The sequence below is a fragment of the Trachypithecus francoisi genome, unplaced genomic scaffold (genome assembly GCF_009764315.1).
Source record: "Trachypithecus francoisi isolate TF-2019V2 unplaced genomic scaffold, Tfra_2.0 Lachesis_group12, whole genome shotgun sequence".
NCBI lineage: Eukaryota > Metazoa > Chordata > Mammalia > Primates > Cercopithecidae > Trachypithecus > Trachypithecus francoisi.
Genome location: NW_022681457.1, coordinates 88,575,311 through 88,591,439, shown reverse-complemented (window position 1 = coordinate 88,591,439; position 16,129 = coordinate 88,575,311). Strand labels below are relative to the sequence as shown.

General features: G+C 52.9%; 1 protein-coding gene across 1 annotated transcript in view; it reads right to left on the bottom strand.

Moving 5' to 3' along the window:
- COL8A2 (collagen type VIII alpha 2 chain) overlaps positions 1–16,129 on the bottom strand; it is a 34,215-nt gene that overhangs the window by 4,360 nt on the left and 13,726 nt on the right. Inside the window, exon 3 of the mRNA XM_033227117.1 lies at positions 445–647. Coding sequence (XP_033083008.1) covers positions 445–631 — 187 coding nt within the window. The 5' untranslated portion in view covers positions 632–647. The remainder of the gene's footprint in view (positions 1–444; positions 648–16,129) is intronic.

Genomic DNA, 16,129 nt, shown 5'->3' with positions numbered 1-16,129 from the left:
CTGCTCTCATGGAAGACGGGTTTTGGGGGTGGTCCAGGGGCCATCTTGGGGGCGACAGGGTGTCCTCACCAAGGGCTCCTAACACCCCACCTACCCAGGCTGGGGCTGATTCTCCTCCATGAGCCTGGCTGATTCTCACCTCTCATCCCTGCATGACCTGAAGGTGGAGTGGCCACCAGGTGGCACCAGCAGCCCACCTTAGAGCCGATGGGAGCAGAGCCCCACCTCCCAACTTCCCAGTTCATCTCCCCCTCCGAAGACCACCTGTGCCAGCCAACTGCACCGTTTCCAGGCCCTCTGGGGTATTAGGAAAAACTGAAAGTGGGAAGATTGGTGGGGAATGAGGGGCTGTGGGGGGCACCTGAGATCTGATGGCTGTCAGGGAGGCAGGGGATTTAGGGGTTAGGAGCGATTTGAGGCACTGTGGGGTGAGGAGGCTCTCACCCAGGTACTGGCCTTTGCCCTCACGGAAGGGCGGTCCCACAGGTCCTTTCTGCATGGGCTGGATGTACTTCACCGGCGCATAGCCTGCTGCCCCGCCGGCCCCGCCACCAGAGGACGCCCGCGGCCCACACCCCAGCACCAGTAGCAGCAGCAGCAGCGAAGACAGGGGTGTCAGAGTCCCCCGCATGGCGTCCGCGGACGTGCTGCAGAGAAGAACAGAGAAAGTCATCAAGCCAGCCCTTGGTGGTTTGGCACCAGACCCGGGGTCACCAAAAGATCAGAATTTAGAGATTACACTCGATTTTAGTCAAAAGACTGAGAAGCAATTCCGAATTTGGATATTATTCACAAGCAATTTCCAAAGTTGTGGGGGTCTGCATAAGCCACCTCCTAAACGTCTTCAGACCATGCCTGTGGCTGTGCATCTCCCCCACCATCTCCGAGGGCCCAGCCTCCCCAGGACAGCGCCTCCTCAAAACCAGCCAGTCACTCTCTGCAGCCAAGCGTGCCTTCTAGAGCAGTCTGACCTCCCCTGCTAAAAGCTCTTGGATGTCAACACCCATTTCCATTGCTGGGCCAGCTGTCTGCCAGGCACTAGGCTGAGCTCTTGGGGACATGAACTCACTTAATGCTCAAAACACTTTAACAAGGTATTATTATTGTCATCTCCATTTTCCAGATGATAAAACTAAAGCAATGGTCTTGAGGAAGCAGAGCTAGGATTTGTCTTAGGTCTGTCTGACTCTACCTTCTGCTGATGCTCTTCTGGACTCCCTGCCACACACCTTTGGGATCAAGTCTATGGCACTTAGCATAGCATTCAAAGTTTTTTGTTTTTTGTTTTTTCTGAGACACAATTTTGCTCTCCCAGTGCAATGCGCAATGGCACCATCCTGGCTCACTGCAACATCCGCCTCCCAGGTTCAAGTGATTCTCATGCCTTAGCCTCCCAAGTAGCTGGAATTATAGGCGTGTACCACCACGCCTGGCTTTTTTTTTTTTTTTTTTTTTGAGATGGAGTCTCACTCTGTCACCCAGGCTGGAGTGCAGTGGCGCCATTTCGGCTCACTGCAAGTTCCACCTCCCAGGTTCACGCCATTCTCCTGCCTCAGCCTCCCGAGTAGCTGGGACTACAGGCGCCCACCACCACGCCCGGCTCATTGTTTTGTATTTTTAGTAGAGACTGGGTTTCACGGTGTTAGCCAGGATGGTCTCCATCTTCTGACCTCATGATCCACCCACCTTGGCCTCCCAAACTGCTGGGGTTATAGGCGTGAGCCACCACGCCCGGCCAATTTTTGTATTCTTAATAGAGATGGGGTTTTGCCGTGTTGTCCAGGCTGGTCTCGAACTCCTGGCCTCAGGTGATCCGGTTGCCTCAGCCTCCCAAAGTGTTAGGATTACAGGCATGAGCCACCGCGCCCAGCCTGCATTCAAGGCCTTTCTAACCTACTCGGTGCCTGTGTCTCCAACTCTATTGCCTGCTATCCCTTTCTTTACCCCTCACCTCCCCACACCTCCACCCAGTAAACCAGAACTTGAAGTTCCCAGGCACCAGGCACTTTAATACTTCTGGCCTTTGCACCTGCTATTTCTCTGCCTGCAATGTTATTTTCCTCCCCTACTCATCTTTTATGGCCCTGGGAAGCTGTCATCCCTTCCTCTATAAAGCCTCGCTTCTTTGTGCCCTGACCTATGCTTGTCACAGCATTTGGCTCAACTCAGAGAACAAAGCTTGGATGGGGAAGAAGCACAGACTCCGGAACCAGCCAGGCAGGCTTCCCCTTCCCCTTCCCAGCTGTGGGAGCCTGGGCAGGAGGTCTCCTCATCCATGAAATGAGAGAGGATGTCCACACAATAACCTGTATGTGAATGTTCATAATAGCGATATTCACAGCAGCCAAAAGTAGAGACAATGCAAATGTCCATGGACAAATAAAATGCGGTACTGCCATACAATGGAATATTATTCAGCAATGAAAATGAATGAAGTACAGGCTGGGCACGGTGGTGTGCAGCTGTGGTAGTCCCAGCTACTCGGGAGGCTGAGGTGGGAAGATTGCTTGAGCCCTGAATTTAAAACCAGCCTAGGCAACATAGCAAGACCCCAGATTTTTTTTTTTTTTTTTTTTTTTTTAGACGGAGTCTCGCTCTGCCGCCCAGGCTGGAGTGCTGTGGCCAGATCTCAGCTCACTGCAAGCTCCGCCTCCCGGGTTCACGCCATTCTCCTGCCTCAGCCTCCCGAGTAGCTGGGACTACAGGCGCCCGCCACCTCGCCCGGCTAATTTTTTTGTATTTTTTAGTAGAGACGGGGTTTCACCGTGTTAGCCAGGATGGTCTCGATCTCCTGACCTCGTGATCCACCCGTCTCGGCCTCCCAAAGTGCTGGGATTACAGGCTTGAAGACCCCAGATTTTAAAATGTATCTATAAATAGGCTAAGTACAGTAGCTCATGCCTGTAATCCCAGTATATTGGGAGGCAGAGGTGGGTGAACTGCTTAAGCCCAGGAGTTTGAGACTAGTCTGGGCAACCTGGTGAAACCCCATCTCTACAAAACAAACAAATAAACAGAAAATTAGCCAGGTGTGGGCGTGCTGTGGTCCCAGCTACTCAGGGGCTGAAGAGGGAGGATCACTTGAGCCCAGGAGGTGGAGATTGCAGTGAGCTGCACTCCAGCCTGGGTGATAGAGTGAGACCTCGTCTCAAAAAATATATATATAAGAGGAAGGAAGTCCTGACACCTGCTACAACACAGATGAAATCTTGAAAACAGTGAAAAGCGAGATATGGAATGCACATGTGTGATTCCATTTCTATGAAATGGCCAGAATAGGCAAATGCATAGAGACAGAAAATGGATCAGTGGCTGCCTAAGGCTGGGGGAGGAGGAGATGGGAAGTGATGACTAACGGGCATAGGGTTTCTTTTAGGGGAGATGAAAATGTTCAAAAATTGATTGTGGTGATAGTTGCACAGCTCTATGAACACAGTAAAAAAAAACACTGCAGTGTACACTGAATGGGCCAATTGTATGATGTGTGAATTGTATCTCTATAAAGCTGGGGTTTTTCTGTTTTGTTTTTTGTTGTTGTTGTTTTTGAGATGGAGTCTTGTTCTGTCGCCTAGGCTGGAGTGCAATGGCGGCGCCATCTCTGCTCACTGTAAGCTCTGCCTCCTGGGTTCAAGAGATTCTCCTGCCTCAGCTTCCCGAGTAGCTGGGGTTACAGGGGTACAGGGGCCTGCCACCATGCCCAGCTAATTTTTTGTATTTAGGGTAGAGACAGGGTTTCACTGTGGTCTCGATCTCCTGACCCTGTGATCCGCCCGCCTCGGCCTCCCAAAGTGCCGGGATTACAGGCATGAGCTGCCACGCCCGGCCTGTTGGATCTTTATATACATTTACTTACTGATTCCTCACAACAACCCTATGAGGTATGTGCCTTCACTCTTGCCATTTTACAGATGAGGGAACAAAAGGTTGTGTGCAGGTGGGGTGCAGTGGCTAATGCCTGTAATCTCAGGCAGTGTCTTGGACAACATAAGACCAAAAAACAGTTGTGTGAGGTAATCAAAGCTACACAGTTACTAAGTGCCAGAGCCAAGGTTCCAACTCCAGTAATCCAGCTCCGGATCTATGCTCTTAACCACACCACACAGCCTCTCACTGAGGCAGTAATTTAAGTCCTCAGAATTGATGTGATTAATTTCAGAATTGTGAGTCAGAAGGGCAGATGATCATCCTTAGGAATACCAGCATCTAGCCGGGTGCAGTGGCTCGCACCTGTAATCCCAACACTTTGGGTGGCTGAGGTGGGTGAATCACTTGAGGTCAGGAGTTTGTGACCAGCCTGGTCAACATGGTGGAAACCCAGTCTCTATTAAAAATACAAAAATTAGCCGGGCGTGGTGGTGTGAACCTATAATCCCAGCTGCTTGGGAGGCTGAGGCAGGAAAATTGCTTGAACCCAGGAGGCAGAAGCTGCAGTGAGCCGAGATTGTCCCATTGCACTCCAGCCTGGGGGACAGAGTGAGATCTGTCTCAGAAAAAAAAAAAAAAAAGCATCTAAAGCCAAGGTGGCAAACAGGTGGCTCAGGGGTTGAATTCGGCTCTCTTTTTATTTTTTGAGATGGAGTCTCACTCTTTTGTGCAGTCTGGAGCACAGTGGCGTGATCTCAACTCACTGCAACCTCCACCTCCTGGGTTCAAATGATTCTCCTGCCTCAGCCTCCGGAGTAGCTGGGATTATAGGCATGTGCCACCACGCCTGGTTAATTTTTGTATTTTTTAGTAGAGACGGGGTCTCACTATGTTGGCTAAGCTGGTCTTGAACTCCTGACCTCTAGTGATCCGCTTGCCTCAGCCTCCCAAAGAGCAGGAATTACAGGCGTGAGCCACCGCACCTGGCCTAAAGCTGTTTTTTTTTTTTTTTTTTGAGATGGAGTCTCGCTCTGTCGCCCAGGCTGGAGTGCGGTGGCCGGATTTCGGCTCACTGCAAGCTCCGCCTCCCGGGTTTACGCCATTCTCCTGCCTCAGCCCCTCGAGTAGCTGGGACTACAGGCACCTGCCACCACGCCTAGCTAATTTCTTTTTGTATTATTAGTAGAGATGGGGTTTCACCGGGTTAGCCAGGATGGTCTCAATCTCCTGACCTCGTGATCTGCCCGCCTCGGCCTCCCAAAGTGCTGGGATTACAGGCTTGAGCCACCGCGCCCAGCCAGCTGTTATTTTATTTAGTTTTTGGATATGCAGTGTCACTCTGTTGCCCAGACTGGAATACAGTTGGCACACTCATGGCTCACTGCAGCCTCGGCCTCCCAGGCTCAAGCAATCCTCCCACCTCAGCCTCCCAAGTAGCTAGGACCACAGGCATGTGCCACCATGCCTGGCTAATTTTTTCTATTTTATGTAAAGACAGGGTCTCACTGTGTTGCCTAGGCTGGTCTCAATCCCCTGGGCTCAAGCAGTTCTCCCATCTTGGCCTCCAAAATTTCTGGGATTATAAGATGAGCCACCATGCCCAGCCAGAAAGTTTTTTTGATTTTGTTTTCTGAGACAGGGTCTTGCTCTGTTGCCCAGGCTGGAGTACAGTGGCAGAATCACAGTTCACTGAATCCTCGACTTCCTGGGCTCAAGCGATCCTCTCATCTCAGCCTCCAGAGGGGCCGGAACTACAGGCATATGCCACCAGGTTCAGCTATAAAAAGAAATTTTTTTGTACAGAGGTCTCACTTTGTTGCCCAGGCTGGTCTCAATCTCCCAGGCTCAAGCGCTCCTCCCGCCTCAGCCTCCAGAGTAGCTGGGGCCACAGGCATGCACCACCATACCTGGCTAATTTTTTCTATTTTTCGTAGAGACAGGGTTTCACCATGTTGTCCAAGCTGGTCTTGAACTCCTGGGCTCAAGCGATCCTCTCACCTCAACCTCCCAAAGTGTTGGGATTACAGGCGTGAGCCACAGCACCACACCTGTTTTTTGTTTGTTTGTTTGTTTGTTTGTTTTTGAGATGGAGTCTCACTCTGTTGCCCAGGCTGGAGTGCAGTGATGTGATCTTGGCTCACTGCAAGCTCTGCCTCCCGGGCTCACTCCATTCTCCTGCCTCAGCCTCCCAAGTAGCTGAGACTACAGGCGCCCGCCACCACACCCAGCTAACTTTTTGTATTTTTAGTAGAGACGGGGTTTCAACGTGTTAGCCAGGATGGTCTTGATCTCCTGACCTCGTGATCCGCCCGCCTCAGCCTCCCAAAGTGCTGAGATTACAGGTATGAACCACTGCACCAGACCCACATCTGTTTTTTCTTTTTCTTTTCTTTTCTTTTTTCTTTTTTGAGACAGAATTTCGCTGCTGTCACCCAGGCTGGAATGCACTGGCACAATCTCGGCTCACTGCAACCTCTGCCTCCTGGGTTCAAGCTATTCTCCTGCCTCTGCCTCCAGAGTAGCTGGGATTATAGGCACACACCACCACGCTGGGCTAATTTTTGTATTTTTAGTAGAGAGGGGGTTTCACTATGTTGGCCAGGCTGGTCTCAAACTCCTGACCTCAGGTAATCCACCCACCTCAGCCTCCCAAAATGCTAGGATTACAGGCGTGAGCCACCACACCCAGCTCCCACCTGTTATTTTTTCAAAGTGGGTTAACCAGGCACTGTGGCTCATGCCTGTAATCCTAGCACTGTGGGAGGCTGAGGCAGGCAGATCACCTGAGGTCAGGAGTTCAGGACCAGCCTGGCCAACATGGTGAAACTCCATCTCCACTAAAAATACAAAAAATGGCCCGGCGGGGCAGCAGGCACCTGTAATCCCAGCTTCTTGTGAGGCTGCAGCAGGAGAATTGTTTGAACCCAGGAGGCGGAGCTTGAGGTGAACCGAGATTGTGCCATTGTACTCCAACCTGGGCGACAAGAGCAAAACTCCGCCTCAAAAAATAAAAAATAGGCCGGGCACAGTAGCTCATGCCTGTAAATCTCAGCACTTTGGGAAGCTGAGGTGAGTGGATCACCTGAGGTCAGGAGATCGAGACCATCTTGGCCAACATGGTGAACCCTCATCTCTACTAAAAATACAAAAATTAGCTGGACATGGTGGCATGCACCTGTAGTCCCAACTACTCAGGAGGCTGAGGCAGGAGAATTGCTTGAACCAGGGAGGTGGAGGTTGCAATGAGCCAAGATCGTGCCACTGCACTCCAGCCTGGTAACAGAATGAGACTCTGCCTCAAAATAAATAAATAAATACATTAATTAATTAAAAATAAAGTGGGTTAAAACCTGCTTCTTGGGACTGCTGTGATAGAGATTTCGTGCCTGGCTCAGAGTGGGCTCCCATTATTCGAAGGACGTTCCATTTGGTGTTTTTCACACCCGAGGAAAGTCCCACTTCCCCTCTAATTCCTACTCTGGGTTCCCCTCACCCTCTGCAGGGACCTCTCTGCACCTGTGCCTGGCAACAAGCGGAGTTCGAGGGTGGGTTGTGTGCATCTGGGGATGTGTGTGGGGAGAAGGCCTCCCTTGGGCCAGGCTGGGTCTGGGCTTGAGGTCCCTGTTCCTCCAAGCCCAGGATCCCATGGAGCTTTGCGGGAATGAATGCAGGGCTCCAGAGAAGATCCACGGACCTGTCAGCTCTCATGTTCGAATCCCAGTCCTACCACCAACCCACTCTGTAACCTCAGGTGGGTCATTTAACCTTCCTGAGCTTCGGCATCATAGTAATACCTGACACGTCTGTCCCTGTGTGCCAAGGAGTGATCCAGGCCTCAAAGGCCACAGCTCACTTTAATCCCCTCAACGAACCCATGAAGATCCTGCAGTTATTACCCCCATTTTACAGAGGAAGGAATGGAAGCTCCAACTGTAAGAGTCTAAGTGTCAGCTGAGGCCTCGCCCAGAGCCTCCCCTCAGCTTAGGCCACCCACCTCACCTTGCTCTGATTGATGGCAGAACCCATCGAGGCCACGTTACACAGGCCTGACCCACTGGGGAATGCTGCTGGGGCACCTTGCCAGGCACTGGCCTCATGCTTTACATGGAATCCTCATACAAGCCTGTGAGATATGTTATCCCTGTTTTAGAGATGAGGAAACTGGTCGGGCATGGTGGCTCACACTTGTAATCCCAACACTTTGGGAGGCCTAGGCAGGAAGATCGCTTGAGCCCAAGACTTTGAGATCACTCTGGGCACATAGTGAAACCCTGTCTCTACCAAAAAAAAATTAAAAAGTTAGCCAGACATGGTGGCGCGGGTCTGTAGTCCTGGCTACTCAGGAGGCTGAGGCAGGAAGATTACTTGAGCCCAGGAGGTAGAGGCTGCAGTGAGTCGTGTTTGTGCCACTGCACTCCGACCTGAGCAGCAGCAAGACCCTGTCTCACAAAAAAAAAAAAAAATAGAGACAGAGAGAGATGAGGAGGCAGGGCGCAGTGGCTCACCTGTAATCCCAGCACGTTGGGAAGCTGAGGCAGGAGGATCACCTGAGGTCAGGAGTTCAAGACCAGCCTGGCCAACATTGTGAAACTCCGTCTCTACTAAAAATACAAAAAATTAGCCAGGCATGGTGGACGGACACCTGTAGTCCCAGCTACTCGGGAGGCTGAGGCAGGAGAATGGCGTGAACCCGGGAGGCAGAGCTTGCAGTGAGCCGAGATCACGCCACTGCACTCCAGCCTGGGTGACAGAGCGAGACTCTATCTCAAAAACAAAAAACAAACAAACAAAAAAACAATATAAGCCAGGCGTGGTGGCTGTAATTCCAGCTACTCGGGAGGCTGAGGCTGGAGAATCACTTGAACCCAGGAGGCAGAGGTTGCAGTGAGCTGAGATGGCACCGCTGCACTCCAACTTGGGTGACAGAGAGAGATTCCGTCTCAAAAAATAAAAAATAAATTACAAAAAAAAAAAAAAACAAGAGATGAGGAAACCGCCTGAGGGGGCCACTCGCCAAAAGCATCACAGTGAGAGCCTAAGCCCAGGCAGTCCGAGTCCTGAGTTCCAGCCCCTAACCACCACACTATCCCCACTCTCCTGTGCAGGGGAAGGCCCTCCTGCATGGGCCACCCGAGCTTGGGGGCTTCCCACATGTGCACAGAACCAGAATGTTCTTCTTGGCGCGTGGGCAGGGGGATGGGGGAGCAGATGGAAGGGGCAGAGTGTGTGGCAGGAAGCTGAGGGAGGGGAGGGGCTGCTCTGGCTTGGTTGGCCCATGGTCAAGGTCATGACACCAACACAAGAGGATCCAGAATAACCCCGACCTCTGGGGGTCAGGAGTGATGGAGGGCGCAGCTGGGAGGGTGCTCAGGGCAAAGAGGGCTTCGAGGACCTCAGGCAGCGGGTTGCCAAAGGAACAACCCCAAGTGCAGCCAGGAGCCCAGGTGGCCCTCCCACAAGCTGCCCACCTTTCCTCCCTCCTTGGTAATGTGGGTCCTCCAGCAAGTGTCCTTGACCCACCCCCTTGGCTCCCTGAATTTGCCGCATCCTAGACCCTTCCATTCTGCACTGTGTTCCTCTCGCTGAGGTCAGGTCTGATGCCAGTACTCCAAAGAGGTGTCGTCATGAGTGAGGAGGGTCTGAGTGAGGACTGCAGCTGGAAGACCAAGTGTCAGGAACCGCCAGGAGGCTTTACACGCAACAGCGTCCCTGGGCAAGAGGTGCTAGTCCACAAATGAGGAGACAGGGATTTCCGAAGAGGCCCATTAAGAACCTGGGCTCAGCTGGGTGCAGTGGCTCACGCCTGTAATCCTAGCACTTTTGGGAGGCTGAGATGGGAGGATCACTTGAGCTCAGGAGTTCAAGACCAGCCTGGGCAATGTAGTGAGACCTCATCTCCACTAAAAATTTAAAAAATTACCCAGGCATGGTGGTACACCTGTAGTCCCAGCTACTTGGAAGGCTGAGGTGGGAGCATCGCTTGAGCCTGGGAGTTGGAGGCTGCAGTGAGACACGATTGCACCACTGCACTCCAGCCTGGGTGACAGAGTAAGACCCTGTCTCAAAATAAAAATAAAAATAGGCCGGGCGCGGTGGCCCAAGCCTGTAATCCCAGCACTTTGGGAGGCCAAGACGGGTGGATCACAAGGTCAGGAGATCGAGACCATCCTGGCTAACACGGTGAAACCCCGTCTCTACTAAAAAATACAAAAAAAAAAACTAGCCGGGCGAGGTGGCGGGCGCCTGTAGTCCCAGCTGCTCGGGAGGCTGAGGCAGGAAAATGGCGTGAAACCGCGAGGCGGAGATTGCAGTGAGCTGAGATCCGGCCACTGCACTCCAGCCTGGGCGACAGAGCGAGACTCCGTCTCAAATAAAAAAAATTAAAAATAAAAATAAAATAAAAATAAAAAACTCGAGCTCCTAGTCACTCTGATATAGTGCCACGGAGGGAGAGCAAGGCAGAGAGCAACAGCAGAGAGAGACGCAAACAGAAGAGTCTCTCTTCCAACTCCAAGTGCCTGTGGGCTTGAGGGGAGGCTCACCCTAGCTCTCAGAGCTGGAACCTGGCATGCACCCACCTGGGTGGGGCTGGGGAGTGCGCATTGGTCCACAGCGGTGAGAAGGGTGCGTGTAGCCTATTCAAGGGACTGCAAAAAAAATGATGCCCCCTGGAATGGTGCAACCGGCAGCCCAGGGACGACGGTTTGCCTCCACCTCAGCACCATCAGAGCCACAGGGGCCTGGACACCTCTGAGCCCCCTGCCCACCTGCCTCCTTTTCACTGCAGTCCCTGCCCCCTGACCTCCCCGGCTTCCTGCACACAGGCTGGCCTTCCTGAGGCTCTCTGGCCTCTGTACATTCTGCCCTCTCGACACCTGGGAAACTGGCTGGACGCCTCCCTTGAGGCCTGCCGATACCCATGGGTCCCCATCATCGCTCTTGTTTCCTCCCCTAGCTCTCCAACTCTCTTTCCGCCACACTCCCCCACTCTGCCCTGTACAGGGCTTGGCTGGCACCCAGAGATGCTCCACAGCATTTGATGAACTTAATTCACCATCAAATTTAAAGGGCACACCAATAACACACTCAGTCCTTTCCTCGGCTTTGCACAGATACATGTCACATTTGCCCAGGGAGTCCACTCCCCAGGTCCAAGGGGCTCATCTGGGCTAGAATGGGAAGAGCGAGGAACACTCACATGGCCTCAATCGTAGGACCTCAACTAAGAACCATCTGCTCTGGGATTAGAGGTGTGCAGGGGAGGACACTTCATCTGTGTGTTCCTTGCTCTCCCCATGGGGAACAGTGGCCAAGCAGGGCTGTCAGGGGTCGGGGCAGGGCTCTGAGGCTCAAGCCTGGCTCTGCCTATGACTGACTGTGTGACCCTGTGACTCTGGGTAAGCCATCACCCTCTCTGGTGACCTCTTGGGAAATGAAGGCAGGAAGAAGGCAGGGCTGGCAGGGGCACGGAGCCTGAGGTGGGACGCACACAGGAGACGCTGATTCAGAGGACGGCGCGGTGGCGGCCTCGGGTAGACGCGGTGTTTGGACAGCTGCAAGTCCTTAACGGGGATTTCCCCCCTTTTCAGCAAATCCCCATAAAACAGCATTTCGTCCAAGTCAGCATTTTGTGGCAGCCTGGGCCTCCTCCCAGGGAGGCCAAGGAGACCGGCTGGGAGTGGGGAGTGCTCCGGGGTCTTTCAGACCAATGGTGGCAGGGTGGCGGTGGTGTGCAGCAAGTGGGCCCCAACAGAAATAATTGGCAAGAAGCAGACCCCTTCACTTCAGGCCCCCAGCAATGCCTGAAGAGGCGAAAGGACATCAGCTAGCAGGGACCCTCCCAGCAGTCCCGGTCTCCGGAAAAGTCCTGTCCTAGGGGCGACCAGCAGAGGAGGGCTAGGTGGTAGCATGGAACTGAAAGACCTGCCCACTCTCCCATCCCGGTTCACAGGTGAGTGATCAGAGGTCTCAATAAAAAAGGGGCCTGAGAGTTGCTGCCTCGGGACCCCAGGCACCCGCTAGATTCCCAGCAGACTGGCAGACCCCCACAGTGTGGGTGGATGAAATGCAGCCCTGAGCAGGCCCCTGCTGCTCCAAGCCCCCCACCCACCCCAGACGGAGCGGCTGCAGCTGAGGGAGCAGTGGGGGCACTCAGGCAGCCCCAGGGCCTGGCCAAACCACAGGTATGTTATGAGACGCTTCCTGTTGTGGAGACATTGCTACGGGATCCGGCTGCCCTGCTTGCTCACCCGCCCCACACTGCTGTCTCCTTGCTCCCCAGCCTTGCTCTCTGCACTCTTGCTGGGTCTCTACCCCTGACTCCTCTCTGCCCTCCTCCTTCTGGCTCTGTCTCTGTCATCACAACAGGTGAGCAGCACTTCTGGCTCAGGCCGTCCCTATCAGGGGCCCAGCCCTGAGACCTCTAAGGCCCTCCTAGGTCCAGGCAGCCCCTGGACTCCCATTTCAGCACAGCTACTTACCAGCTGGGGGATCTTGGATGGGTGACTTAAACCCTCTGAACCTCAGTGTCCTCATCTGCAAAAAGGATTAACTGAGGGGCTGCTCTGCCTATGGAGTAACCGCTCTTTTCTTTTTCTTTTGAGACGGAGCCAGGCTGGAGTGCAGTGGCACGATCTCAGCTCACTGCAACCTCCGCCTTCCACGTTCAAGTGATTCTCCTGCCTCAGCCTTCCGAATAGCTGGGACCACAGGCGCCCGCCACCACACCCAGCTAATTTTTGTATTTTTAGTAGAGATGGGGTTTCACCATGTTGTCCAGGATGGTCTCATCTCTTGACCTCGTGATCCGCACGCCTCAGCCTCCCAAAGTGCTGGGATTACAGGTGTGAGCCACAACACCAGGCCTTGGAGTAACCACTCTTTTTATTCCTTTACTTTTTTTGTTGTTGTTGGAGACGGAGTCTCACTCTGTTGCCCAGACTGGAGTGCAGTGCTGTGATCTCGACTCCCTGCAAGCTCCACCTCCCGGGTTCACGCCATTCTCCTGCCTCAGCCCTTCAAGTAACTGGGACTACAGGCACCTGCCACCACGCCTAGCTAATTTCTTTTTGTATTATTAGTAGAGATGGGGTTTCACCGGGTTAGCCAGGATGGTCTCGATCTCCTGACCTCAAGATCTGCCCACCTCGGTCTCCCAAAGTGCTGGGATTACAGGCATGAGCCATCACGCCAGGCCTATTCCTTTACTTTCTTAATAAGCTTGCTCTCATTTAAAAGAAGAAAAAAAAAGGATTAACTGAGATGATCTAAGCCACCAGCCCCTCCATGTGTGCTGCCCTATCTTGCTACCCTGATGGCCTGGAAGTCCTCTCTTCACTCTAACTTCAATTCATCCTGCTGCAAAGCAACTTCTTTCCTTCATCTCTTCAAAAGCTCAGGTTACTTGCTGCCAAAGGTCAGGATCTTGTAAAATGAACTTTTTTTTTTTTTTTTTGAGATGGAGTCTCACTCTGTCACCCAGGCTGGAGTACAGCGATGAGATCTTGGCTCACTGGAGCCTCCATCTCCTGAGTTTAAGCATTTCTCCTGCATCAGCCTCCCGAGTAGCTGGGGTTACAGCTGGGTGCACCACCATATCCAGCTAATTTTTTTTTTTTTTTTTTTTGAGACGGAGTCTCGCTCTATGGCCCAGGCTGAAGTGCAGTGGCCGGATCTCAGCTCACTGCAAGCTCCGCCTCCCGGGTTTACGCCATTCTCCTGCCTCAGCCTCCCGAGTAGCTGGGACTACAGGCGCCTGCCACCTCGCCTGGCTAGTTTTTTTGTATTTTTTAGTAGAGACGGGGTTTCACGGTGTTAGCCAGGATGGTCTCGATCTCCTGACCTCGTGATCCACCCGTCTCGGCCTCCCAAAGTGCTAGGATTACAGGCTTGAGCCACCGCGCCCGGCTATCCAGCTAATTTTTGTATGTTTAGTCGAGATGGGGTTTCACTATGTTGGTCAGGTTGATCTTGAACTCCTGACCTCAAGTGATCCGCCTGCCTTGGCCTTCCAAAGTGCTGGGATTATAGGCGTGAGCCGCCATGCCTGGCCTGTAAAATAAACTTCTAAAGTCAATTTTCTGGCTTTCTTGACCTTTTCCCCGACCATTCCTGAGATGAAACTGACCAGGGGCCACAAAGCCTGCTCAGGACTAGGACTAAGTTATGGACCTTGGGGAGGAGCAGAGGAACCCTCCTCACCCCCTGGGCATGACACCCACCCCAACTGCCCAGCTGGGCAGCTCCAGACTTCTCCAGGGTTCCTGAGCCCCACTACTCTCTCAGCTGGTAGAAACTGGGGAGCCCTTTCCCATCCTCCTTTCCTGAATCTCGGAAGAAAGAGCAAGGCCCAGGCCCTTCCACACCTCTTCCTCAGGGGCCTCTCACTGTGTGCCATTGCCTGCCCTCACCCCCTAGTCTCCAGCCTCTCCATCCACATGTCCACACAGGCCTGACCCCTCCCCAGCCACCTTCATCACTCCTCAGCCCTTCTAGCCAAGCCTCCTGCAAGAACGTTCTCCACCCTCAGGCCCCCTCACTCCCCTCCACCCTCTCACCTCGGGGTGTTCCACCTTGTCACCCTGCTCTTCTCCTTCTTTGAAAAGCTCCTCCTCAGAATCTTATCCGCCCACTCTGCAGACCCAGGCTTGCCCAAGGAGCTGGCTCAGGCTTCATCTCTTCTCTCTGGATGTTTCTCCTATAGTGTCCAGCTCCCACCAGCTCCCACAGCGCCAGCTCCATCACCGAGGACTCCCACATCTGTCTCCAGCTACTATGATGTCTCCCCTAAGCCTTTTTTTTTTTTTTTTTGGAAACAGTCTGCTCTGTCGCCCAGCCACTGCACACTGCAGCCTCAAACTCTTGGGTTCAAGCCATCCTCTTGTCTCAGCCTCCCAAGTAGCTGGGACTACAGGTGTAAGCCACCACACTGGACTAATTTTTAAGATGTTTAAGAGACAGGGTCTTGCCATGTTGCCCAGGCTACTCGAGAACTCCTGGGCTCAAGTGATACTCCCACCTTGGCTTCCTAACTAAGTCTCAGACTCTTGTGTTCAACTATCAGCCGAGCATGTCCCCCGGCTGTCCCTCAGAGATCCCACCCAAACTGCTGTCATTATTTTCTCCCTCATTACCTGTTTCTCCCCAACCCAAGTGCCCTGTACCCCCAGGTGCCAAGACCAAAAATCTGAGCATCACTTTTGTTGTTGTTTATTTTTGTTTTAAGAGTAAACATCACGGCCGGGCGCGGTGGCTCAAGCCTGTAATCCCAGCACTTGGGAGGCCGAGATGGGCAGATCACGAGGTCAGGAGACCGAGACCATCCTGGCTAACACGTTGAAACCCCGTCTCTACTAAAAAAAATACAAAAACTAGCCGGGCGACGTGGCGGGCGCCTGTAGTCCCAGCTACTCGGGAGGCTGAGGCAGGAGAATGGCGTAAACCCAGGAGGCGGAGCTTGCAGTGAGCTGAGATCCGGCCACTGCACTCCAGCCTGGACGACAGAGCGAGACTCCGTCTCAAAAAAAAAAAAAAAAAGAGTAAACATTACTTCTGACCCTCCTTCCTTACAGGAAACCCTCTATGCCTTGGTGTATCCTTCTTTTCAGCCAACTCAACCCCTACTTATCACCTTTCTTGAATGCCCTTGTACAGTAGCCAACCTGCACAACTGTATGTGACATCTCTCTTCCTTTCCCCCAAACTTCCAGCCTTATCCTGTGGACTCTGCCTCTTCTATTTCTCTCACTTCTGTTCCTTCCCCTCTTTTCCCACAGTCTTACCCTAATGCAGACCTTGTCTTCTCCCAAAACTCAGCCCAGTGCCTGGCACATCCCTGTCACTAAGTAAAAGTGTGTTAAATTAAGTGGCCACATTCTCTCCTGGATGATCATAAAAGTCTCTCGCCCAGTCCCCCAGCCCTAGCTTCTCTCTGTTTTCTCAACATAGCCTATGGAGACTCCCACAAGGCTTCTAACACCTTGGGCTGCATCCAGATGACTGGGACAGCCTATCACCATGCAGGCCCCATCCAGATTCGGTAGGTGTGGGATAGGGCCCGATATCTGCCTCTCTAACGAGCTCCCAGGGGATGCTGACGCTGCCTGTGAGCCACACGTTGGCACGGTTCTGCCCATGGCTCTCCCCTGCTCTGGATTTTCCAGTGGCTTCCTGGTACCAGCAGGATAAAGTCCATGTTATTCTGCAATTCACATGGCTTCCTGGAGGAGGAGGCATGCTTTAGACTCAGTAGAATGTGGACCAGTTA